Source organism: Chelonoidis abingdonii, chromosome 20 (genome assembly GCF_003597395.2).
Source record: "Chelonoidis abingdonii isolate Lonesome George chromosome 20, CheloAbing_2.0, whole genome shotgun sequence".
Classification (NCBI taxonomy): Eukaryota; Metazoa; Chordata; order Testudines; family Testudinidae; genus Chelonoidis; species Chelonoidis abingdonii.
Genome location: NC_133788.1, coordinates 6,672,722 through 6,699,393, shown reverse-complemented (window position 1 = coordinate 6,699,393; position 26,672 = coordinate 6,672,722). Strand labels below are relative to the sequence as shown.

The following is a 26,672-nucleotide window of genomic DNA, read 5'->3' as shown; positions in this document are numbered from 1 at the left end:
TCCCAAAAGCATGCAGGGCCTTTGGTTGCAGAATACCTGACACGTGCACAAGACCAGCGCTGGTGACTTTTGATGTTGGGCACGTGCTGTGTTTGAAATGGTAGAAATCCTGCTCCAGGAAAGGCCTTTTCTCGCTAGGCTTGAAGGAAGTGAGGGTAGTGGCATACATTGTGTACCCTGCAGCTCTTGCTCTTTCTAGTGGAGATGGCCTCTCTTGTCTGCATAGGCTTACAAGACAGCAGTGCAATGAAATGGAAAGCGTCTGGCTGGTTCTTCCAGTGTCTTTCCCTGTGATCAGATTTCCTTTAATGGACTTTTAAATGCCCACTAGGTGGCGAAATTTCTCTTTCAGCAACACCAGGTCTGGCATTGGACAACTTTACTTCTGTTGTACTGGGAAAAAGTTCATGAAACTACCTGACCCCAAACATGGGGGTGAGGGTAGGCAGGGGGAGTAGCTGGCAAAAAATTTTGATTAGTGAGGGCATGGGGGCAATGACATTCCCCCACTTTCCCTACCCCCATTTTTAAAAGCTTCTGGAAAACGACTTCTATAGATTTGGGGAGGATTTGAAAAGCTATTAGGGGAGAGCATTTGGGGGGACGAGTCAGAGAAGGGAGATGCATGAGGAAAGGGATCTTTTCCAAAGCCCAGCTGGCTTGTTTTTGTATTAGAAAGGAGGAAGGGGGAAAACTAGACAGAGACAAGGTCCAATTTTGCAGTCTTTCCTTAGCTCCATGTCCGTTGGAGCCAATGGCACATTCAGGCTGACAGCGGGCTTATAACTGTGGTGGGCAAATGGATGTGGACTTTGGGTTTGGCTAAACACCCAAAAGTTCTCTGCTGCAAGCTGTAGCTTCCAGGGGCTCCTCAGGTTGAGTGCTTGGTGTGTTATCTAGAGGATGTACAAAAACAAACCCCAGTAAATACAGCAGGCCAAGCTCAAAGCTGGGTACTGATAGGCCCAGGCACAACCCCCTGATGTAAACACCACACTCCTTGGAGGCATTTGGATCCAGAACAGAATGTAATAGCTGGGATTTCATCTTGAGTGAGCTGGTCTGAACCCTCGGATCCTATCACCCCAGCATCTAAATCTGAACTTTTGCAGCTCAGACTAGGGTGACCAGATAGCACGTGTGAAAAATCGAGAGATGGGGAGGGGGGCAATAGACAACAAAGCCCCAAATATCAGACTGTTCCTATTACATCTGGTCACCTGTCCTCAAACCCATCTTTAATTTGTGGCAAGGAGAGGGTCAACGTGTAGGACTCAATTAAGAACCATTTGATGGTTCAGCCTGCAGTCAAACTGTACTTTGTGAGAGTTTGGGTCACTTCATTAGAACAGTATTTGTTTCCCATTGGAGCAGCACTCTGCACTTATGGCTACGACTGCAAGCAGAACACCCCAATGGCAAGTTTGCCTGAACCAACGTATCACCCAACTCTGGTTGGGATCTGTGTATGTCATGGTCCAGCTGTAGATAAAAGCCGATTTGGAATCCAGAGACTTGTGGTCAGTATCTGGTTCTGACCTCTTATGTGACCGTGGGCAAGTCACTTTCCCCCTCTGTGCCTCAGTTTCCCATTGGTACAATGTGGAAAATGATTCTTGATCACTTGTGAAGCACTTTGAGATCTACTAATAAGTGCTATAGTTCTGTAATTAGAACCATTTCCTAGAAAATGGTACTTACCTCCTTTGTAAAGTGCTTTGAAATCTGCTGATGAAGTGCACTAGCTAAGAGCTATATATTGTTATAAGTACCAAACATTATGAATTGAATGAGCTGGGTTCCTGTGTAGAAAATACTTGTGATCTTGTTTGTAATTGAAGATTGTATCATCATGAGCCAGGGGGCGGAACTGAGATTGCACGGACAACCTGAATTCTAGCAATCTCTAATAGTTGGGTGCTTGACTTTGCAACCTTAGCGTTGTTTAAGTTGTGTGTGTGTGTGTGTGTGTGTGTGTGATGCATGTGTTAGATAAAATAATTTAGTATGTGTGTAATTGTTGATATTTTTTACAGGGTGAAGCAGCACGATTTGTTTCCCTAGTCTGGGCGTGAGCTGTAGTGTTTCCAAGCTGGTGTTTAACAGCTCGAAAGCACTTTGGTGCATATACAGAAGCCCAGCTTAGGTTTTAGAGGAAATCGTATGTCTCCGACGATGGCTAATTAGTTAACACTAGGGATTTACAGTGGTGGGAAGGGCTGCTTAGGAAGAGCCTTTGTACCTGATAGCCATCTGCAGATTTGCTGTAAACGAAAACTTGGGACTCTGGACGCAGCACATCTGCTGAGCAGATGAGCTCCCCAAACAGAGTGGTTTTGTGAAAGCTGTGGCAGAACAGGCAGGGCTCTGCCGGGTTTGCATTGGGATGCCTGTTTGCCATCCTTACAGGAAGCAAACTCAGCGGAAAAATAACACCAAGTCCCTGGAGCCCAAATGCCTCTGATGAAGTGTTGAACCAGGAGATGCCTCTGTTTATCTGCCTCTGTCTCATTTCTATAGGATAGATGCATTTTCCTCTTGTTGTAGCTCATAGTCTCCTTGAGGGATGCTCATGTGAGTTACAGAATGTATCTCTGGGGTATAACTTGCATAGAATCCTTAGTCATGGTTACCCAGTTCACAATGGGAGATTTGTGTCATGCACAGCTGGAACGGGTACTAGCCAAATGGAGGCCAGGGGGATGGAGGGAAGAGAGGAATAGCTCCAGATCGTGACACCAATCCCCGTCTTGCAGCAGGTTCTGCTCGCAGCACCGGTCATCCCGGCACAAGTCAGCGTCCCCACACGGATCCCTTTCTTGGTACTGCTCCCCAGCCTTATGGCACTGCTTCCCATCTTCGGACTTAGAGACGGGGACCAGATACTCTGACTGGGGCTGGCACGCTTTCTCTGCATTGAAGCTCCCCACCAGTATCACCCCTTGCCTATGTTACCCTCCGCAGACCACTGCCACCAAAATTGTCTGCAAGTTGGTACAGACACTTCTTCTATCAAGTCCCATTATGCTTAAAGGAGCAATATTTTATTTCTGAAAATGGATCTTTAGATGGTTCTAAAGTGTTATTTTTCCCGAAGTAATAGCCAAGTGCTTCATCGACTTACACCAACTGAGGTGTAAAGTAGGAGCATCCCTACTCTTTATTGCAATTTCTGTTTCCCTTTTCTTGTGGGTGAGGCACTGGACTGGGAATCAGAGATTGAGTCTGGTGTCAGTTCTGCCACTCACTGGCTCTATGGCCTTGGCCAAGTCACTTTCCCACTCTGTGGCTTAGTGTCCCACATTAAAATGAGATGATCCTCCCCCACCTTTGTAACATGCTTTGAGATCCAGGGAGGTAATGTGCTATATGAATGCTGAATATTGCTGGGTTTTGTTGCTCACACGCTAGTTTCAGATTTCTGGCATCCAAAGGACATTGGCATTCTTCTGACACTCACGTGTACTCCCATGCAGCTTCTCTGCTTCCAGGTTCCCCCTCTCATAATGTGTGCTGGCATCACCCCTAAAAAGTGGTGCTGTGTCTGTCTCAGAGTTGTGAGCTTCATTTACTAGGCTTTCTCATTGGCGAATGATTGACTGTAATTGCAATAAGTTTCCAAAAGTCAGGTTAGCCCCTGCGTCTAGTTGTCTTTTTTTTTTTTTAATATTAAGAATCAGTATTGCCTATTCCAAAGGCATTTTCTATAAGTATGATCCTCTAGATGTAACTACTCTGAATTATACTGTAATTGGCAAGATCTGACATGTTCAGATAGTTTGCATAGATAAGTGTTTTTCCTTCACACTGGAAACCAAAGTTGAGAATAATTTGATTAATGTGAGTCCAGCAGCCCCTGTAATTGCCTCTGTGCATGGTTTTAGCACGACCATTTCCCAGTCAATGGGCAACTCATGCTGAGACAGTATAGGGAGTATGTCTCCTCACATACTGCACAGCTGCTGCTGATAGAATGGACCTTGTCGCAGCCCATCCAACAGCACGAGTCGCACCTCTGCTCCCAGGACATGCTTTCACCTTGATCCTTCCTCTCTTTGCACCATCATTGCTGTGCTTGTCATCTGCCTCCTAATCCCCACCCTCCTCTACACTTGCTTCTCCCCTCCTCTCTGTTAGTACAGAGGGAAAGATTTGCTCCTGCTGTGTGAGCTCTCTAGAACAGAGCTCCCTTTTTCCCCTCCTTAGTCCCTCCCCATCTTGATCACTATTGAGGACTCCACTCCTCTCGTCCATCTTCATTTTTCACCTGCCTCTGAACATCTTGGACAGGCTGCTGGACTGGATCGGTGTGGTTCCTATGGTAATTCTTATCAAAGGAGGTGTGTGGTCTCCCACATTGCTTATTTTCCTCGGGCAACCCAAGTCCAGCAATAAAGGCAAAGGAGTAGATTTCTGCTTTTAATTTAACGTATTGAACGAGCACATTCTTCCAGTTCAGAATAACTTGTAGCACTTGCAGATCCTTTTCTGTTCCCAGGGCTGTCAAGCGTGTGTTTTCCCCCTTTGGTTCCCACTTAGTTATGGTTAATGTTATAGTTTCTGCCAGCTGGTGGTCAGACATTAGAAGAGGCTTAACTATTGGAGTCTTCCATCCTGGGCCTGCGTCCTACAAACAGCTGTGGCCAAGCCTCAGACAAGGACTGCTGTGGTCCATAGGCAAAAGGAAAGTCTCTGATTTACCTGGAGAATACAGACTACATCTTCTGAACCCCTGTCCTGTAAATCCATGTAGCTCCATTGAAGTCAATGAAGCTCTGACAACTTACAAACAGCAAAGACCCTGGCCTTTCCTCTTGAAGTGGACACCATGGGAGTTTTCATAATAGCAGGGGTGTTAATCTTTGTCTTCCTTGCCAGTTTGGTAACTACCACCTCCCTTAAATTCACCCTGCAGTTTCTACAGGATGCAGAGTTGGCTGGATTTGGTTTTTCACTTCATGTTCTAATCTAGTGTGTGCTGTCACTCTGCCCTGTTGAATAGCTATCACATTCTAGCCCCACTCCATTTTCATTTAGGAGCAGAAGCAGTTCCTCTTCTTGCTCGTTTTGGGATCCTTGGGGAAGATGGCTATTAAATGAATGTAAAGTAGATCGGGCACTATTCGCTCACTTACATCCTTTGGACATCAATGGGGTTGTACAGTGCAACCAAGGACAGAATGTGGCTTAGAGGATTAGTTCATGAGGGGGTTTTTTGGGTCTGAGAAAGGAATCCACCTTATCGAGGATTCAGTCTAGGATTTGATATCTCCCTAGCTATCTGAAGTTTAAAGACATTTCCTTCTATGGTTGCACTTAGCCTCTAATTGACACATTGTTTTCTAGGCTGTAGACTAAACTATCTGGAAATATAGACAGCTAGCAAGACACATGGTGCTGCTGTTGCTGCAGATTGGAGTCTTATCTCAGATATGTGTGAAGAGAGATTTAAGTGGGAACAGGACAGAGAGATTAACTCCTTAAATGAGTATTGAAATGGGCTGGAGCAATGCCATGGCTTCTCCTGAGACTTGGGTAAATAGATTTGGGCAGTGTAGGATGTAGACTTGGCCCTGAGCTCTCAAGAGATGTTTTTTTTTTTTTTCTTTTTTAAAAGAAAAGGCACCAGATACACTAGAGAACAGGTACAACTGGGGCAGCAGCATTGCCAATTTAACTCCCCAAAGTGGGGAAATGAGATCTGTCTTACACAGGAACACATCTTCCTACAAATACTCTGCTCCCACATCAAGCTGAAGATATTAGAGTTCTAGAGTGGAGGTGTTTGAATTGCTTGAGTTTTATAACTCACGTTTCCCACTGAGGATTTGTATCCAAAGCCTTGAGAGAAGTGTGCTTGGCAGCTGATGATACAGTCTTGGGCAAGACATTGTGAAGGTAACATCATGGGTATAAGTTGTTCATAAGTGTGGACTGCTGCTGGAATAGGCTGGCTGTTCTCCATGATACTGTGATGTTCAGTACAGAATTCTAAGCATTGTAATGTATGGAAATGAACAGACACTTTTGAAGTGACACGATGTTTTATTAAAAAGTCTGATGCTTTGAAAAGGAGTTCAGCTTTAGGGATGTCATGAGTATTTCTGGCGGGAGATGGTTTTTCCATTGCTTGAAAATTTTCAAGATTTTGAAAATTTTCCCATTCCACATGGGGGGCGGGGGGACCCAAGACCTTTTGAAAACTTTCATGAGAAAAATGGACAGAGAAAGAGAGACCCATCCCAGAATAACCAGGACATTCACCTGGTATATGGAAGACCCAGAAAGAGCAGGGACTTAATCTATGTCTTCCATATAGCAGGTGAGTGCCCTATCCATTGGGCTATAGGATATTCTGGGATGGGTTTCAATATAGGCATTTTCCAATGAAAAATCATTTCATCAGAAAATTCCTCATCAGCTGTAGTCATGAAGGCCAGCAGAGAAGGGACTTCCTTGGGGGACCTAAGAGGGGCTAGTGGGTTATGTAAATGATGTGGAACTAAAAGACCCGGGTGACAGGTTCTATTCAGAAAGCTGTTTCGGAAAGAGTCTTGTCCAAACAAACAAGGAGACATGGAGTGCTACTGGAAAACAAACAATTTTTTCTTCAGCTGTAACTGATCCATTGTCTAACCTTAAGCAAATTACTTAACCTCTCCAGGCCTCACTTTCCTCATCTGTAAAACCTGGCTAATGGCACACACTATTTGTAAACTGCTGTGAGATCTGCAGAGGAAGTGCATTATAGGTACTAAGTAGTATTGTTTGTTATTCCATAGTGTACTATAGTGTAATGTAAAATGGATGCACAACAGAGAAGAGCAGATAATGTGGTTATCTTGCAGATACGACTATCTTCATCTGCAAGTTTGCAAAGCCCAAACTGGATAGTCTGGAGCAGTACTATTTGTGTTAACATAAGGTATTGTTGGACTGATAAGTTGTCACTATTAAAGTCCTCATGCACTTGTGGCTATCCTATAGTGATATCTGAGATATCACCATTCTTGCTTATTGAAAATATAGGGAGAGATTGTATTGTCTTACATCATTAATGTGGCATTTTATAGCCAAAGTTGACATTTTTATCGCGCTTTCTGAACTCACACTTGTGGGAAGGGAATGTTCCCTTTTACCTTTGTTCTTTTAAATGTGCATTTTGTTTATACCCTGATAACGTTTAACTTTTTTGTGCTTGGAATTTTTTGAGTATGTTCTCCTCTCAGTGCGGAGTAATTCCCATGACCATTAGTGGGTGTTACATACACAGAAATCCCCATTCGTTGATGAGAGAACCGTTGCCATTCCTGAAGTGGCATTTGACAGCTCAGTATTTCTAAGTTTGAAAGGGTGTGGGTTGGGTGATTTACTTGTCTGACATGAGTGGGAATGCCTTTCAGAATATATTTTATAGGAACGGTGAACCTGAAAAAGCTCAGTGGTTAGGTGTGTTCCGGGGCACTTACTTTCACCCTGTCACTTGAACACTGATAGTTTTCTGGCTGTATAGTCTGGGCCAGAAACTTCACCTGGTATAAATCAACAAAGCTCCATTGACTTGGGTGGAATTATGATAATTGATACCAGCTGAAATCTGGACCTGGAAGTGTGTGCAAGTGAAAGGTGCCATGTTGACAGTCTCCTAGAAGCCACAGAGATGTGGGCAATGTGCATGCCACTAATGTGCTTGCTTCTGACCTAGAGAGACCGTTTCTGGTTAGTTCAGCCTTTGCACCCACTCTGTAACCATATGGTTTTAAAGCCCTGGGCTGGGCTTATTTCATTTCCACCAACCTTTTGCTTGTTATTGTCCATTGTTCAGAAATACCTAGGGGGGATGTGGAGTGGGATTCCTACCTCCAAATTCTGCCTGGGTTATGGCAGATAAGCGGCACTGCTGTGCTGTATTATTTCATTTTGGACCCATACGCCTCTGGCTACTCTCCCCACTCCTCATCAATGCACAGAGCTCAGAGGAAGGGTAAAAATTCATTGACAAACCCTCCACAGCTGTAACAGTAACATAATATCAGAGCTGAGTACATCAGGTAACTGCCCAAGGGGTTGAGTTGGCTGAGGTGCAGCCGTACCCTATTCTTGCCCTATTCCAAGGGACATTCCTGGTGCTGCAATAAATTTTGCCGAAGCCCTGTTTAAAGAGGATGCTAAGTCTTCTTTTTTTTAAAGACATGAGGATTTCAGTAATGAAGCAGCTATAATCTTGGAACAAATCCCTCATATGACCACTCATGCAGTGTCCATTGGGATGCTGTTCCTAAACAGTGCTCTGTCATAAATCAGAGGAAGTATTTGCTTTGAGAAAATGCTGATGTTTAAACTAGCGAGTAAGGGCCAGATCCTCAGCTAATGTAAATGGGCTTAACTGCAGTGCACTGTTATTTGTGTGGTGGTAGCACCCAGAAGCCGCAGCGATGGACGAGGACTCAGCTGTTCTAGGCAAACACAGAACAAAAAGAGGGTCTCTGCCCCAAAGAACATACAGTGTAAGTAACCAAGGGAACGATGCCCATTAACACCAGTTGGAGTTTTGGCCCTATATCTGTACAATTGAATTAAAGAAAGCAAGATGGCTTGCATGTTAAGACAGATTTGATATAGTCTAAGATGATTGACTGTGCTCCCTTGTTCTTTATGACTCGGATGAAATCCTAGTACCTCAGGAGTACCTTAAACGCAGATCAGAGATAATGCTGGGAATGATAGACTGAGGATTTGTCTACATGGAGAAATAGCCTGGAATAGGTACTGCAGAATGGCTGTTCCATGCTAGCTCCCTGTGTGCACACGCTTATTCTGCACTGAGAGTGTCCACATGGAGCTAGAGCACTTTAAATTTAACACCTTCACTTAGTTTGCAATAACTTCAGCATCTCAATAGGCCTGATTCATTACTGCTGTACCTCTGTAGCCTTATGTCTTAGTTTACTGGGGAGTCCATTGACTTCGTGGAGAAGGGCCCCAGGGATGATACAGAGTCTGAATTGAGACCACTGTCTCTTGTGTACATTTTAGTTTCTTGTCTGAGGGTGCATGGACACAACTGAACACTTGTAACCGAGAGCATTTTGCAGAGTGCATAGGACAAAGCATTGTCCTGGCTTTTACAAGGGGATTGGGGAAACGGACAAAGCTGTTTGTAGATGTCTGGGGAAGAATGTTTGAGGAGTAGGTACTTTATGGTAGCGCCGAGTGCTGTCATGTTAAAATCTGAAGATGAGATTGTCAAGGGCAGCTAGGTGCCTCACTCCCAGTGAAAATCGGTGGAAGCGAGGGCTCTTCTCTCATCTGTGTCTCACCCTGAATCTCAAGAGACTTACACCTCCAAGCATCCAGTCCCACTGGGTCCTTCTCAGGGCAGCCTGGGTTTGGAACTGGCAACGTTATGTTGTGCCTTTTTAGCTGCTGCTGAAAACTGGCGCTGAGCACACACCAGTGCCTACCTGCCTTTCCGATGTCACCCACAAGCCTCTACTGATGTTTACTTTTCCGTAAGCCGTATCTGGAGTGCCCTGGGGAAATCTCCTCTGGCACTTCGGAACAGCCAGATGTTGGTTACAGTTAAATCATCAAAAATATGAACCACTGCAGTAGACAATAGTATTATGTAGCTCACCTCTGTGACAGTTAAAGATGGGTGGACCTCGCTGGAACCTTGCAACAAACCTGCAAACTACATGGGGGGGGGGAATGGGGGAGGGGAGGAGTGTAAAAATTCTTTTAAATTCCCAGATTTCCTCCTTCCCACCAGTAATGTAAACCCTTATTTTCCCCACAAGTCATTTCACCAATTTTTTCCCCAGCTACAGGGAAGCCTGTTGGATGTGTTATGGAGGAAGAATCCTCCGAGCTAGACTGTGTTCACCTTATGTAGAAAGATAAGGTGGGTGAGGTAATATCTTTTATTGTACCAACTTCTGTTGGTCAGAGAGACAAGCTTTTGAGCCATACAGAGCTCTTCTTCTGGTCTGGGAAAGGAACTCTGAGTGTCACAGCTAAATGCAAGGTGAAACAGATTGTTTAGCGTGAGTAGTTAGCTTGTGTCTCTCACCAACCTCATGTTGATTCCTAAATAACTAGGGAAGTTCTCAAGAACTGGAAGAAAGCTAACGTTGTTCTGAAATCCTTAGCTGGAGAGTGGAATACAAGGGAAAAGCATGTTAGGTACATGATAAATTAGAACAATAATACTCTGTCCCAAGGAAAGAGGCAAGCTAACAGCTTCTAAATTCAGCATTTGTAATGTGCTACTATACAAGGGACCCTCAAGTGATACAGAGCCAGCAACTTCCTCTTTGGAAGGCTGTGTGTGTCACCTCTGCATTGCATCTTCACATTCAGTGGTCCAGGGAACATGACTCCAAAATTATCCAAGGCCTGTTTTTCTCAGCCCAGCAGCCCAAAGCAGTAAGGCCCAGATTTTTAAAAAAAATATATTCAGGTGCCTAATAGGATTTTCAAAAGCATGTAGGCACCTAGTTCCCATTGGGTGTTAGACATCTAGGTGCTTCTGGAAATCCTGTTAGGTGTCTAAATATGTTTAAACATCTGGGCCCTAAGTCATAAAAACAAACAAAGAAACCCACCCAGAATAACAAAACCCGACACCCCTGTAGCTATTCAGATTCATTTGGAAAGAGGTGAAGCAGTATCCTGCTTTTTTCCAGCCCACCAGAGCCCCTGGTGCAAATCAAGAATATTCTTTGTGCACCTTTTTCCCCCTGCTTGGAAATATCTTGCTCTGTTAAAAAATCTGTACTTTCCTGTTTAAAAACGGCATCTATTCCTGTGCAATTATTTTGGCTAGTCTCCACTGACGTTTCTGTTTATCAAACACAGGATTTCTGTAAACTGTTTGCATTTTTTAAAAAGTAATTCAATAAAAGCAGAATCTGCTTAGAAAAGGGTTTTTTTTTTTTTGGTCCTAAAATACTGTCGGGGTCTGTCTTCAAACCACCATGCAGCCAAGAGCTCTAGACTCTGTAGTTTCTTATTCTGACATCTGTCATGGACTCCTTGTGTGATGGGCAAATCAGTAAAGGCAAAATGCTGATGTCCTCACACAGGTTTTATTCCATCTTCCTATAGGAGTTTGCCTGAGTAAAGAGGAGTAACAATTTAAGGACTTCAGGAATTGTTCCTTAATTTCTCTGGGCCTCTGTTTTCTTACCTGCAAAACACCTTAGTTATAATGATACTTAGATGGGGAGAATCCTGTGGCACCTTATAGACTAACAGACATTAGTCTATAAGGTGCCACAGGATTCTCTGCTGCTTTTACAGATTCAGACTAACACGGCTACCCCTCTGATACTAGATGGGGAGAGGAGTTGAGGCATCATTAATATGTGTAATTAGCTCCTATTGATTTTCAGTGCAATTTAGGTGCCTTTGAAAATCCATCCTACTATGACTTTTTTTTTTTTTTTTTTTTATTTTAAAACCCTTTGGTCATCTTGGTCCCTTTAGAGTGTGGCTTTACTAAAGGCTGAAAATCTATGACACAAAATAGTAAACCTAGCCCACCGCCAAGTAGCTAATAGCATGTCTTAAAAATAAAGAGCATTTAGCAGTGTCGTCTTGATAATATTAAACCAAAAGGAAATTGCATTCAACAACAACCCCCCAAATAAATGTTCGAGATCCTTAGTGTGGAACACTCCTCACGGAAATCTACCAGGTTCTTGTCTTACTCTTGGAGTGTCTTATGTTTATTAGAGTGGGCTCTCTACTGACTGTCCCTTCCCCTGTTCCTCTGACCTCTTAGCTGATGATTATTTTTTCTTTTTTTGAGACAACCAGATGAGGCCAGCTCTGTAGCACTCCTATCCACTGACGCTGTCAGCCCTTCACCTTTCACATGCTCAGGCTCCATTACAGAGCTGGAGACATGACTGATATTAAATAACAAGCATCATTAATAAAGTCGATGTAGCCAACATCTGACTCTCATTAAGGGGAAAGTGTTGAAAAAACACATCCCAGATTGGTCATGATTTATAGCCTGGGTCTGCTGTTCTTCATAAGCGCTGGGGAAAGCTTTTGAGAAGGACCAGACCACGAACTACTTAAGGAAACTGTGTATGGACACACACAGGCTGAAAGGGTCAAATGAGACAAATTAAAAGGAGATGAGGAAGGGACCTTTATTCATCTACTCCCTGTTGTAGGCCACCTACGCAGACATGGTGGGGATACATGTTTATATTCCCATTGAAACCGTTGACTGTGTCTGAAAAAGCATGACTGGGAATGCTATTGGCTAGACAGTGGGAAAACATATTATATTAAGGAGGTTTATGTCCCAGGAGTTTGTCTTTAGGGAGATCTGGCATTTTAGATCTAGTAGGTTTCAGGCTGGAAGTGATACTAGAAGGCGATAACTCACCAAAGAGCTATGGTTTAGCAGAGAGATGACAAAGGTACCATTGTTACTTCTAGGAATAATCAAGTGGTTTGCCACTGGACTGTAGCAGATGTGGGGATCTTTCATTTCTCCTTCCCCATTCACTCACCCTCCCTCCCTGGTAACATGTATGTATGTCCATTCTAGTGGAGTAAGTTCTGCTCTCACATCATTTTGCTGCTGCAAATTTTAATAATGAGATTTTCAGGCTTACAAGTTAAAAGGGTTGCTTCTGCTTCCAGAAGAGTTCCAGTTTCCAATTTTTTTTTGCACCACTGTACACACTTGAGTGACTTGACTGGAGTCCCTCCAGATTTGTACCAGTATAACTGTGTTCAGGAGCTGTTCCATGTTCTTATTGGAGATTTGAAGAAAGGAGTTTGTCCTGTGGACTAACAGGACCATTATTTCTTCCACTTCATTTGGAAATGGAAATCCTCTTAATAATGGGCATTCATATTTTATTTTTTACTACCATCTTTATAAATTCCAATGCCCCAAATAAGAACAGCAGTATTTGTTGAAAATGTAAGACTATTAAGGCTGATCACACACCAGCTGTGGGCTGAATCAAAGCAGTTCATAATCATTTCATACTGTAGTAAAAGCCAGTGGAGTCCTGGTTCTATTCCCAGACCTGTTCACACTGACACTCTGGGGCCTTCCAGTGGCTCAGGCTTGCCATCTCTAAATTGGGGATAATTATTCTTTCCATCCTTTGAAGAGCACTGTGAGATCTATGAGAAGCACGGTGTACATGATGAGTATAATTATCTAGAGAGGAGGAAGTAGTACAGTTGAAGCCAAGAGACTAATTATGTGAACAGGAACACTTTGCACTTGTAGAGCCTTTTCCGTACACAAGTTTTAAAGCACTTTAGAAGGGTGGTCAGTATTGTTACCCTGATTTTACAGATGGTGATACTGAGGCACAGAGATGGGAAGTGACTTGGCCAGGGCCCTACAACAGATTGGAGACACGTTGAGAACCACCTAGGTCTCCTGGCACCCCCCTTCTATCAGCCGTCTCCCTGACTGGTGTGCAATGCACTGGACCATACTGAAATTTTGGAAACTGAGGTCTGCAACTTTGGAGCTGCTGTTTGTTGAGAGATAAAATCCTCTTATTTCCTGTTCTCTCAAGACTATTTGTTTTAAATTAAGAGTCCATGGCTCTGGAATTTTCTGACCTTCCATTTACTGTATCCCAAATACACCTCTACCCCGATATAACACAAATTCAGATATAATGCAGTAAAGCAGCTCTCTGGGGCGGGGCAGGGCTGTGCACTCTGGTGGATCAAAGCAAGTTTGCTACAATGCGGTTTCACCTATAACACGGTAAGATTTAGACGTGTGTCAGCTTTGGAGTAATCCTTCAGGGCCAAAACCCAGAGCGTTGATCCACTGACTTCAAAGGACTTATGCCGATTTGCACTTGGCCTTTAGTTTCCCTTCTATTTTTGAGTCTAGATTCTCTCTGTGTCCTGTGTCTGTCTGTGCACGTGCTTATGCTGTAGGGACTGAAAAGTGGGCAGAGACATTGGGAAGTTTCTTATTGTGTACTTGTGGTTTATTGGTGACGTGTGGCCCTTTTGTAAACACTGGCCTGACTGTCCTCTCACTTCCATTCATGTAAAGCATGGGTTTAAACGGGTCGTAACCGAGAGGGGAGAATCATGTCCACTGTGTTTGCTTTTAGTGAGGTGAGGAGCTCTCAGATTTGAGAGGCTGGAAGCATTGAACAGTTAAAATTTGTATATTTTTAAATATAATTATGCTGATACTTATGCTGTCTGAGGTGTGTAAAGAGGGAATAACTTCACAAGGCATAGCTCCACTGAAATTGAAAGAGACCCCAAACTACACTAGCTGAAGGTCTGGCCCACACCCTTTTAATCTAGGATCAAGTGTAGCAATCTTTTAGATCAAAACCAGCAGGGTTATGTCTTGCCCCAGGGATACAGACTCTGTGATCTGTTACATTTCCGTTTCTTGAGAAATGCTGATCCTATCCTGCATCTGATATGTCATGTCATTTCTTTCTGTCGTGTAGCATTATTTTGCACGGCACACCTACGGCGAAAGGGGGAGAGAATGGTGCATAAGGAGCGATAGTGGGATAATAATGTTGACACATTATGGAGACAGACTGGGTGTCATGTGATACGCTGGTACAGTGTAATGTTCATTATCTCAATTATTTATCCTCCCTCCTGGAATATTTCTAAAACAAATCCGACCATGTGTTTTTGAAGTTGGGTTTCGTAGAGTAAAAGCACAAATCCTTAATCAAAATTTAGTTGGAAACCCCCCCTCACCTAATGCACCAACTAGGAATACAAGAGAAATAAACGATGGTGCCGCGCTGCAACAGATGATGAATGTATGCAGACCTGGAAGGAGTCTCTTCAGGAATTCCAGTTCAGAAAGCATGTAAGATTTGCTACAATGAATTCAGTGTTGAATGTGAAATGATGATGTGAGATCCTCCTAGCTGGCTTTAATTAATGCAAAAGGCATTCTCCCTGATAAGAAAACTCAACCTTATGGGCTCCATTTTTTGGATTCAATGAATTTTTTTGGATCAGACTCTCTCTAAATATTTAACTTCATAGTAAGTGGATACAGAAAATATGTATTTGCTTGATTCCTCCCGTTCCCCGCCCCCACCCTAAGTACTGGATATAGTCCCCTGGTAGTAAACAGATTGAACATTAGACTAGAATACTAGAAGCTGTCTTGTTTTGTTTAATCTAAGTATGTTTTGATTGTATACTTAGCATTTATCTAGCCCAGGGATCAACAACCTTTGGCGCGTGGCCTGCCAGGGTAAGCACCCCGATGGGCCAGGCCAGTTTGTTTACCTGCCGCATCCACAGGTTCAGCCGATCGCGGCTTCCACTGGCCGTGGTTTGCCGCTCCAGGCCAATGGGGGCTGTGGGAAGTGGCATGGGCCAAGGGATGTGCTGGCTGCTGCTTCCTGCAGCCCCCATTGGCCTGGAGCGGCGAACCGCGGCCAGTGGGAGCTGCGATCGGCTGAACCTGTGGACGCGGCAGGTAAACAAACTGGCCTGGCCCGCCGGGGTGCTTACCCTGGTGGGCCGTGGGCCAAGGTTGCCGATCCCTGATCTAGCACTTCATTTTTTTGAAAGCACTGTCTGTAGGTTGATGAACCAAACATCACTGTTAAGTTATAACACCAGGGTTTGCCATTTTGCATTTGTAGAACAATTTGCCTGTACAGCATAGGTTGCTGCTTTGTGCATCCTGAGAAGTGGGTCGGAGGTAAAAAGTTTGCACATAGTTCTGAACTTTCGTACAGTTCAGGGGGGATTCAGACTCATGTCAAGCTCCCTCTCAGCAATCTATGACCTAAGAGTTGCTGACATTCCCTTGTTCCTTTGTAAGAACAACTAAAGATCCTCTGTGCCAAAGTAAAGTAACTATTAAGTTTAACAAATAACACCGTATTCTCTGAGCACTATGTATTATACTGTAAATCTTTCTTGATTTGTCCTTGTTTTCATTAATTAACATTACATTTCTTTGGTGGGCGCGTCGGTGGACGCAAACCATAACCAAATGCCTGCATGATCTTATTACTGCCACTCTTCTGCTTCCTCATCCCCATCCCACGTTATCCTTAGTTATTATTACTCCTTGTGTCAGTGTGAAAATGAACCTCATGCCTTGCAAATAGATATGCTAATATGGAGTCAGAGAGGCTCTGTGAGCGTGTAGGGCTCTGCAAGAACATAGTTAATTGCAGAATCAGGACAATAGTTTGTAAACTCCTCCTGGCACAAGTTATAGACCTGATTCTCCCCCGTGAAATTGAACCATGCGCAGAGGGGCAGTACAAGCCCCATGTACAAGATGAGTTCTCAGGTGGTACCTCCATCTCCTGCTCTGCACAGGAGTGAATTTCAGACAGTACAAGTCAGTCCCACTGAAGTCAATTGGAGTTAATATCTTTGGACAGGGAAAGGGGAGAACAGGGCTCCTTATTTTATTTGTTCTGTAATGCATCTGGTACCCTTTTTGGCTCTGTGAAATGAGGGGTTTGTTCAATCTTTTCTTCCTGGGCGGATGAGCAAGATCAAAAGCATGTAGCCAATCTACACACAGATCATTCCTGCTTTACACACCACAAACAGTTCCGAACCAAACAAGCCTCAGCCCTTCTGTTCCATTCTGTGATAACACACTTAAGGCATTCATGTATGCATGATCCAGTTTGTGCCAGGAAAAAAAAATGTTGCCCAGTACTTGAAATGAAATTCTTGAAACCAAATCTGCCTGAGGAGTCAGATGTTCAGTTTGCAGGTGGCCATTAGAAATTAAGGGGCCAAGGGGAGTTTAAGCAGCTCTTAAAAAAAAAAAAAAAAAAAATCCCTCTGCAGAATTTCAGTGGCACTGATAGACCAAAGAGGAAGAACTTCTTAGGATGCTTTGTGTGCGTTTGGAAATTCATTGCTGTTAGGGCCTGATGCATCTGCTTAGATTGTAAGCTCTCTGGAGCAGGGACCAGTTTTTGTTCTGTGTTGTATACAGCACCTGGCACTGGTGGGTTCTGCTCTGTAACTGAGGTTTCTCCATGCTACCACAATACACGTAATAAATAATAATAATAATCCAGTGGATGTCAGTGGAGCCAAAAACTCCAGATTTATTTCTGTATCTGTTTTGGAACGAGGGATATGAGAATAGCAATCAACCGGTTACTGTACCTTACCTATAATAATCCACATTGCTCAGCTCATTTTTTTTCCTTTTAAATCTGTTCCATTGTAGAAGCTGAATGAGCTAATCTGTTCTCCAGAGGGATTGGGACACTTTCTGGTAGCCTGTAATGTAAAACAGAGTTGCTGCCAACCTATGGGAAAGTGGGTGACAGAGGATAAAACATTGACCAAAGACATTCTCAGCTGAAGAAGAGAACCCCGTGGATACAGCCTGAAACAATAGCTCAGAGAGGTGTGAACTGCTTTGTTCATCTCCAGTGGGTGTTCTCATTTGCCCCTCTTCGATTTAGTACACCCACTCACACACAGGATCAGGGAGAGGGGCTCAGACCTCCCCCATTCCCTACCCTTTAGGGGCAGAGTCTCCGCAGATCGCAGCTCGCCCAGAGGTGGGAAGGAGAGCCGTAGAGCACTTAAAATAGTCACCATTTCAACAGAAAGCATTGCTCAGCAAAGCAAACCCACAAATTCTAAGAAATTGTTGAAATGAAAACCAGGGGTAAATGCAGTCACCACGTTTAGATAAGTGATGTTCTTTATATCGGGCAATCGTTATAAACCACACTGGCAGTCCCTTACATTTCTGTTTGTTCTGTAGAATGGACGCGGTAGAAAATCTGGTGGCTGTCATCAAGTATCTAGTGGCTCCTGAATAGTAAAGTGAGAGATGAATCGCTTTGTGAATGATACCTAGGGCTGCTTCAGATCTGGTGCCTGACCCAGCACCTGCTGAAGGCAATGAGAGTATTTCCACTGGCTTCATGGACATTGAAGTAGGCCCAGATGAGTGTGTGTGTACATACAATGGTCTCACTTTTTTATGGAATCCTAGAAATGAGGCTGGATTTCTTCCAGGTGGAGGAGAATTCCCTGTACTTAAAATGGGGAATGCCCCTAAAATCATCAGTCTCTCTCAAAACACAAGCAGCTTCTGAAGTGTGAGCGGTGTATGCTGCAATGCTGCAGATATTTAATAGCTGCAGGTGGTATATGTAGTCTATGTGCTGGTGCCAGCCATGTAAATACACTGTGAAACCAGGTGACTATTTATCATGCACCATTGACCTCCTCATCTACAGTCTGCCTCTCAGGAGCTAATTTGAACCTTCCAAACCTCTTAGCAGCTTCAGATCTTATGGAGATTTCATTTACATTTAGCATGGCTGTGGCCACTAACTTGTGCAGTGGCATTTAATATTTAATTTTTTGGTCTATAATTGCCCCATAAGCATTATTTCTTAGTCTTGTGAAATCAGTGTTTGCATGGACACAGAGTGACAGGAGACTGCAGATTAAGAGCTGTTCAAATAAATTAATAAAACAATTGTACTCCTTCTCTTTTCTAGAATGCATGAACTGCACAAGACTAACTGATATGACTGAGAGGCTAAACACTCTGGAAGCCAAGGTAAGCACATGGAACGTGTTTTAAAGGAAAAAAAATAGTGACTTTAGTGCTGGGGAAGAGGTGCTGAAAAGACAATCCACCAAACAGGTGCAGAATGAGCAAAAACAACACATACATTACTTCACCAAACTGCCCCACTCATATAACACAACCCTGTTTTGTAATGACCACCTCTTAGAGCAGAGGTAGGCAAACTACAGCCTGCAGGCCACATCTGGCCCGCAGGACCCTCCTGCCCAGCCCCTGAGCTCCAGCCCTGGGAGGCTCACCTCTGGCCCCTCCTTCGCCTTAGCTTGCTCTGTCACTGGTGCAATGCTGTGGGAGGCAAGTTCCTGGGGCAGCGCAGCTGCAGAGCCGGGGCCTAATGCAGAGTAGATGGGGTTGGATAGAAGGCAGGGGAGTTTGGGGTGGTGAATAGGGGTTGGGGAGGTCAGATGGCAGGGAACAGGGGGGTTGAATGGGGGCAGTCAGGAAGGAGGGGGGGTTGGATGGGGCAGCTGTGGGCAGTCAGGGCAGAGGTTCTAGGGGTGGTCAGGGAGAAGGGGTGGCTGGATGGGGCAGGGGTCCCTGGGTCGGGGAGCAGTCAGGAGTGAGAGGAAGGGTTTGATGGGGTGGCAGGGGTCCATCAGGGGTGGGGGTTCCGGGGGTGGTCAGGAAGCAGGGGGAGTGGATGGGGAAGGGGTCCTGGGGGGGCAGTCAGGAATGAGAGGNGCAAAGGGGAGGGATAGGGGGTGGGGGCCAGGCCATACCTGGCTGTTTGAGGAGGCACAGACTCCCCTAACTGGCCCTCCATACAATTTCCAAAACCTGATGTGGCCCTCAGGCCAAAAAGTTTGCCCACTCCGTCTTACAGTATGTCTACACTGCAACTGGGAAAGTATGTGTATGCATACTTGAGCTAGCTCACTAAAAATATGCGTAGCTGCAGCACTGTTTTCAGCAAGAAGCTTGACCAGCACTAGTTTGGGTATGCCTACCTATGCTGCAGTTGTACCTCCCAATTGCTGTGTAGACATACCTGCAGATGGGAGGTTAGTTCAGTTTCCATTGTTTAGCATCTCTGGTGAGGCTGATAACACTTGCCACTAGAACAGAACCAAAGATCAGTCAGTGTAATCAGACTGTATGTGATACCTTTAAGGACAAAAAGCCTAAAGCAAAAGTCCATGTTCAACCCACAATTGGACTGTGGCTGTATTTGTAAACGATGGCTAGCTCTAGTGGAAATAATGGCTCATTACTCTTGATGAGACAGTGTCTGTCTGAACCCCTAGGGTTTTATTGCTTGCATTCAAGAAATATGAGGGCAAACTTATACTGGATTCAGCTCTATAACAATGGGATATAAATCAGCAGAGAATTAAACCTCTGAAAGCAAATAGGTTCTGAGTGTGAGCTCCAATATTAAAACACACAGAAGAATCTCCATCCATACAGTCAGTACACAAGATGGAGGAACAGCTTGTGTATTTCCTGTGTTATAAAATCTAAATCAGAGGCAATCCAACTCCGTGAAAAATGGCAGCGATCTGAGCTTTGAGGCTGTCCTTTTGTGATTGTCTCCCATCATTCTTCTCTTTAGTCTTGCAATTCTTTTTACTGCTTCTCTGCTGCTCTCATCTCTCCAAATCCCTCTTTCACTTCGCTGCTTCAACAGCAGCAAATAAGAGTGTATGAACTTTTCCAGTTAGAACGTACTCATCTCTCACTCATCTCTCACTCGGATATGGAGGCCCTTCGTAAGGTCCAGGCACCATATGTGTCTCGCTGCACAAGAATGAGTGGCAGCTTCTGTTTGCAGATTTGCCTGTTAGGGATTGTCGACACTTGAAGGTAATTCAGATTAAGGTAGTGTGTGAATTTGAAGTGCGCTTGCTGTTCCAGAATAACTCCATGTAATAGCAAGCTTTAAGTCTTGCATTATATTTGCTGATGTAACTGCAACGGTGTTAGGTCTTCACCTACTTCGCATTGATTTGGTGTTCCATATTTTTCATCCACTGTGCTAATGTACAATTATTTGTGCATGTGTTGTTCAAATCTGCATTCCTCCTTTTACCCTTTCCCAAAACGTTAGGAGGATTTGATGCACTACACACTGTTGAAAAACTTCCACAGGTGGAATTCAGTATTGTTTTTTGTTACATTGTTTTAATGTGTACCCACCAAGCCTCATAAAGATAGCTCCCATAAGCAGAGTCAGTTAATTCCCTTTGATTTTCTGTTCCTTCTGTGACAGTCCATTCCTGTTTGTCAGATATAGCGCTTGGCTCTCCTTAATGCTTGTGCAGCTAATAGTTATCAGTGATCTGTCATAGGAATTCAGGGAAACTCCTGGGGGATGGAGGAGGAGGATGGGCTGTGGGATGGTTTTACAGACAACACATGATTTGCTGATAATTGGGGAATTGTGTCTGACATGAAGTGAAATGAGTGACGCTTTCTGGAACTCCCTCAAAGACATGTGGGGTTGTATTTCACCATGAGAAAAATAAGAGAAACATTCCAGGGAGTTGAATTCCTCAAATGAAAACAATGGTCATGGTGTAAGGGAAGATTCTGTTTTCAATTCAAAGATGAGCTGAATATTTTTTTTGATGCAGTAAGTACAGGCAGGCTGTGTTCCTTGGCAGTGAAGACCAGGAGGTGTTATAAGAGGAAAGATGACTCTCCTCTTTTAACACCCACAATGGACATGATCCAAAGCTCAAAGAAACCAAATGACAGACGCCTACTGACGTCATCTGGCTTTTGCATCTGTTGCAGCCAGCACTGTCAGGAGTTTGTATACCTCACTCACCAGAAAATAAAAATCTAGGATTCACTTAAGGCCCTTGCAGCAAAATCACCATTAGATTAGTAAGGAAGGTGCAGTGCCTGAGCAGAGGTAGTCTGTGCTATTATGCTAATGGACTGAATGAGCCGGGTGCTGGGCTCAGTTAAACTACTATAAATCAAGGCTGGGATTGCCAAAGGAGGAGTTGGGTGCCTAACTCCGTTAAGATCCTTTGACTGTCCCTGCCCAAGAGTGAAACTGCATTGGAGTCTGTTGATAGGCACATGTGAAACTGGATTAAAACAGAGGAAATTTTCAGTGCCTTCCTGGACAAAGGTGGCAGTGAGTACATATGTAGCAGCACTAACAGCTCAGCACACAGATGTTTAGTAAGTGCTGGCAGCAACATTGTATTTGCCTACTGCATGAAAGGACTAGTGAGAGAAGGAACTGCCAGGGTCCCTTTCCACCCCTTGTAAGCTTGGCTGTAATTTGTCTACATGGGCAAAACTATCATGCTGTCCCATTAGAGAACTCTTGGACTTGAAGCCTTCAGGATGTGACCTGAACTGAAGTTAAGAGAAATGAGTTGAGATTTCAGCCCAAGTACACAGCATGCTAATAGCTAGTCCTGAGGATCGTCTGACATTGTTAGCATGGAGGTGGATGCATGAGAAGTCCAGTGCCAAGGTGTAGCCTGCTGTCCCATTTAGAAGGTATTCAAAGGATTTTGGTAATATCTGAGTCCCAACCAAAGCCATCAGAACAACACCTTCCTTCCCCTTTCCTTTAGAGTGCTGAGTTTTGGATAGTTTAGAGTAGATAGATAATAGCTTCCTGCCAAAAGAACTGCATTCTTGTTTTGGAATCTTGAGGAAAGCTGTGACCTTCCAAGTAGCTGAACAGACTGTTGAATAAACAGAAAGAACAAAACCCTTGACTAGCTGAGGGAGTCGGTGACATTTCAGCAGCGTTGATTCGTCTCAGCTCAGTTGATCTTGAGCACCACACATTGCATCTTTGTGTATTTTGGTGCTACAGTGTTTTGCAGTCCCAGGCACCTTGTAATGCTGAGCAAGCTCTAGCCTGGAGGAGGAGCGTGGTGATTCTCTATTTTAGCTACATGGTTTTAAAATGAGCATTTGTGTGTGACATCTCTTCACATGGGTTGGAGGACTTGAGTTTTCAGCACAGTGCTCCTGTAACTAGAGCTTAACTCAGTTATATTGTACTGGATTGTGAAAGCAAAGGAAACCTGGGTATTTTAGACAGTTTGGAGAGACTATTTATTTTATGTGAATGGTTCTTTCAGATTTTTCACCATTTCACCACAATGACAGCTTGAAGCGACATCGCCACGTATTGATGTAACACAATGGCCTTGTGTTAAAATGTTACATCCCATCATGGCATTGTGACACAACAGGAAAATGGCTAAAGGAAACCCCATCCCAATGGCAAAGGGAGTCCGAGAAATGGGGAATAACCCCTGATTTTGGTTACTCTGTGAATGTTATTCCTTTGCTCTTTGCATCTGTTCACTCTCCAGGAGTAGTGACTTAGCAACTAATCCACCTACCGTGGGCCCAATGCTGCTTTTACCTATGCTGATTTTACACCAGTTTAACTTCACTGGTTTCAGTGGCGTTATTCCAGATTTACACTGCTAGGAGAGCAGAATCAGGTCGCATACGAGGGGCCTGATCCAAAGCCTCTTGAAGCCAGTGGATGGGTCCCCATTGAGTCCAGCGCTAGATGGAAGAAGTAGTTGATGAGAAACTATTCTTGAGACGAGCCAAGAGATGCTATGTGTCAACATGGACAGCACTGCAACAGGTCACTTACCCAGCACTGCAAGAAGTCGTTTGGCAGCAGGCTTTAGTCTGAGCTAGTCTGAGTTTTGCTATGTACTCCTGGAAAGGGTTTGCAAAAGATGAGGCGGCTTTTTATACTCCTATGAATAGGACTCAGCCAGTTATCTTCCTGGACTTGGCCCTGCTCTTCCTTTTAGAGATGGCAGAACTGAATCCGAAGAAGTAAAAACCTCTCTGAACCTCCATTCCCTGCTGAATCTGAAATGAACTTCTGTTACGGTTCAGAAAAATGGAGGTTAACTATTTTATTTTTGTGTCCCTCTGAACTTGGTTTTGGCCAGAAACAGAAGCACCCAAGTACTCCAAAAAAGCTGGCGTCGCTGTATTTTTTTGCTAGTGCAGAAGCAGAGATAACAGAACATCTCTCAAAAGGCTGTTCTGAGATTTTTAGCTTGATTTGAATGATCTTTTGGGCTTGGGTGGCTTGGCAAGGGAGCCAGACTTCTGTTTTAGCCTCAGGATTAAGGGAGATTAGCTCAGTGCTCGGGGAGGGGGGGACTGTCCGGAGTTGGCTGAGATCTGGAATTTATCTGCTGCGTTGCTTTCCCCCTATATTCTGCCCAGATCTTCTCTTCCTCACCCCTGATTCTGCCTGCAGCATAGGAGAGCTGCTTATTGCCAGTATTCCTGTCTCACTCATGATTAGTGTTCCCTTCTCCGTCTGACGTGTGGCCAGAGGTGGGTGTGGGTGTGTGTGTAACAGAGAGCACTCCCCTAGCCAGCATTTGGCTCCCTTCTCTAGCCATGTGTCCCTGGCAGAGAAGAGCAATGAGGATCTGAGTGACTAATGGAGAGGAGCGGACTGGTGATGTGGAACCACTGACAGGACCTGGAGGAACTGCAGACAGCAGTTCCTCTATCACTCACACCTCCTTCTCTTTCCTTCACTTCCCACCATGCTTCACCATGCCCATCTCTCATTTCATCTTTATCTTTCCCCACTTCTCTTGGGTCCCCAGAAATCTCCTTTCACCAGTATCGGCTTTAGGGAGCTCCCTCTGATGCTCTGATTTCTTCTCTTCCCTCACTTTTTCACTGCCTGCATAGCATGTGAAACATACTGAGTGGAAGCACAGCTGAGTGCCAGGCAAAGCAAAACTCACCAACATAGGAAGTTTTGCTTTACAGCTGAACTATACAAGAAAATATCATGAGCTGGAAAGCAGAGGGAGTTGCCAGAGCCAGTGTGGGAGAGATGACACACGTTGGGCAACAAAAAGGTCACTTTGACCTGACTCCTCTCTTTCAGACTTACCTGGAACAAATGGGGAAAGTCTTAAGTCTTTGGGAGTCACTTATCGCTCACTGCAGCATTTGCAAGGTGGGTGACATCTCCTTTGGAGGAGGAATCGCTGTTCACAGCCTTAAATCTTATATGGAAGATGGCTAGATCTCCAAGCAGCTTTAGAAGTTTCTTCATTGCTGTGTATATGCTATAGCTGAAGGACTATTTTGTGTGTGTGTGCTGAAAACTTTGGGATAATTAATTAGGTTACTTGTTACAAACCAAAGCCAACAAATATGTGGGCGTTGCATTGGCGCAAGGGAGACACTTGCAATGAAACAATGACTGTAAATCAAGTAAAGGTCACTCATGAATAGCTGCTGATTTTGGTTCCTGTTAGAGTTTCAGCAAAGCATGGCTGCCGTGAGCTCATGGAATGGGAATGGATAATATCAGCTGTCTCAAATTGGTCAGTGCTTCAGAGATGGACCCAAAGGGCCCTGACCTCTACTGTTTCTAATTTGTGTAACTGGCCAAGATGCACAGAGCCAAGGTCAAGTGAAAAAGCTAGTGTGCAGCAAGCTGGCTTTGAATGTTTTGTGTACTTGGGTGGATGCTTCTTGGATGGGCTGTGATCACCACTAATGTGCTAGTCATATGAGCAAACAACCGCTTTCTTTAGCATGTCCAGGTAATGGGGAGAAGCCACAAAAAAGCCCAACAGAGCATTAAGGGTACAGAAAGATGGTTTATTCCCCACTCGCTCCATTTATCAGACGATAAATGAAGGGACTTGGGGTCAGCAGGAGAGCAAAATTCTGTGGGTCTGCGGAACCTATAGAAGTTATTAAAGTTTATACCATCTTTCACTTTGTAAGAGATGCCTTCAGTTCACCCCGCATGTTGGATTGATGATAGAGGTAGCAAAAATATCCCACTGATTCTGTAATGAGGGATGTGTGGATTGTTACCAGGTGTAAATAACCAAGAAACAAACATGGGAGTCATTAAGGCAAAATGGTTAGATGCTTTCTGAGAGTGAGAGAGAGCATGAAGTAGACTTCGCTCATTTTCTCAAAATGTCTTATCAGTGGCACTGGTCCAGAATGGTCACGTTTAGCATTGTGACCATGCAGAGGAAGAGTTGTGTAAAATGATGTCAGGTTAGGCTGGTTTCCTCGCTTCCTACTTCAGCTCTGATTTATGCTGTGCATGGTCTAGAGATGGGTGACCACTTCACTTTGCTAACTCTTAGCCCACTCAAATGGAAAGCTGTAAGGCTGAGAGTATTAGAACACTGGATTGGAACTCAGCACGCTTGGGTTCTATTTCGTGTCTCTGCCATTGGCCTGTTGGATGACCCTGGGCAAGTCATTTCCTCATCTGTAAAATGGGGATAATGATACTTCCCTTCCTTTGTAAAGCACTTTGTGTTCTACTGATGACAAACGCTATATACGAGGTAGGTGGTATTCCTTTTATGTGTTGTAGGTTTGAAAGTTTGACTCATGCTCGGGTATCGTGTTCCCGATCTGTTTAGTGCAGATTAAAGAAAGGATCCAGGGAAGAGGAGAAAAAGCAGGGCGCAGGAGAATCAAAAAGGGGGCAAGGTGTATAATTGCAGAATGGGTAGTGAAAGGAAGCAGAGAGCGGAGAAAATTCTAAAACTAACAGATACAGTAGGCCTGGCTTAACTCATACTTAATCTGGTTTTACACCATTGTGGGACCATTTGACCTCAGCGGAGGTACTCCTACTTTACATCGGTAGGAGACCAGATTCCCATTGTACCAGACCAGCCTTTTGGGAGTGGGGTTTCTTTTACCCCAACACATAGTACAGGCTTTTCACTAGCTAGAAGAACATTGAGCCGGAATGCTGCTGTCAACTGCACCAGTGTAAATCTTGATTAAATCTCTTAAGTCTAAAGGGTGTAAAACTGGAGCGAGAGCAGAATCCAGCTCTATGCAGTCTTATTGCCTCCTTTGAATACAGTATTCTCTTTTTGTAAGGCATGCAGACAACTTACATCTGTAGTATCACATAAAAAGGTCCCACTTGTTTATTCTGCTATACACCCATTTCTTTTCACAAACTCTATCCAAGGGTTATGGATTGTGTGATATTAATCTCATCTTTTGGTACTTGTTCAAATGCAATATTTGATCTGAGTCGATATAACCCATTCTTATCTCCTGACACTACTTTTAAGAA

The 26,672-nt window shown here is 44.1% G+C and overlaps 1 protein-coding gene across 1 annotated transcript in view; it reads left to right on the top strand.

Moving 5' to 3' along the window:
- The window catches only part of COL26A1 (collagen type XXVI alpha 1 chain), a 219,028-nt gene that overhangs the window by 150,875 nt on the left and 41,481 nt on the right, over positions 1–26,672 (top strand). The window contains 1 exon segment of the mRNA XM_075074049.1: positions 18,522–18,583. Within this exon segment, the coding sequence (XP_074930150.1) occupies positions 18,522–18,583 (62 nt within the window).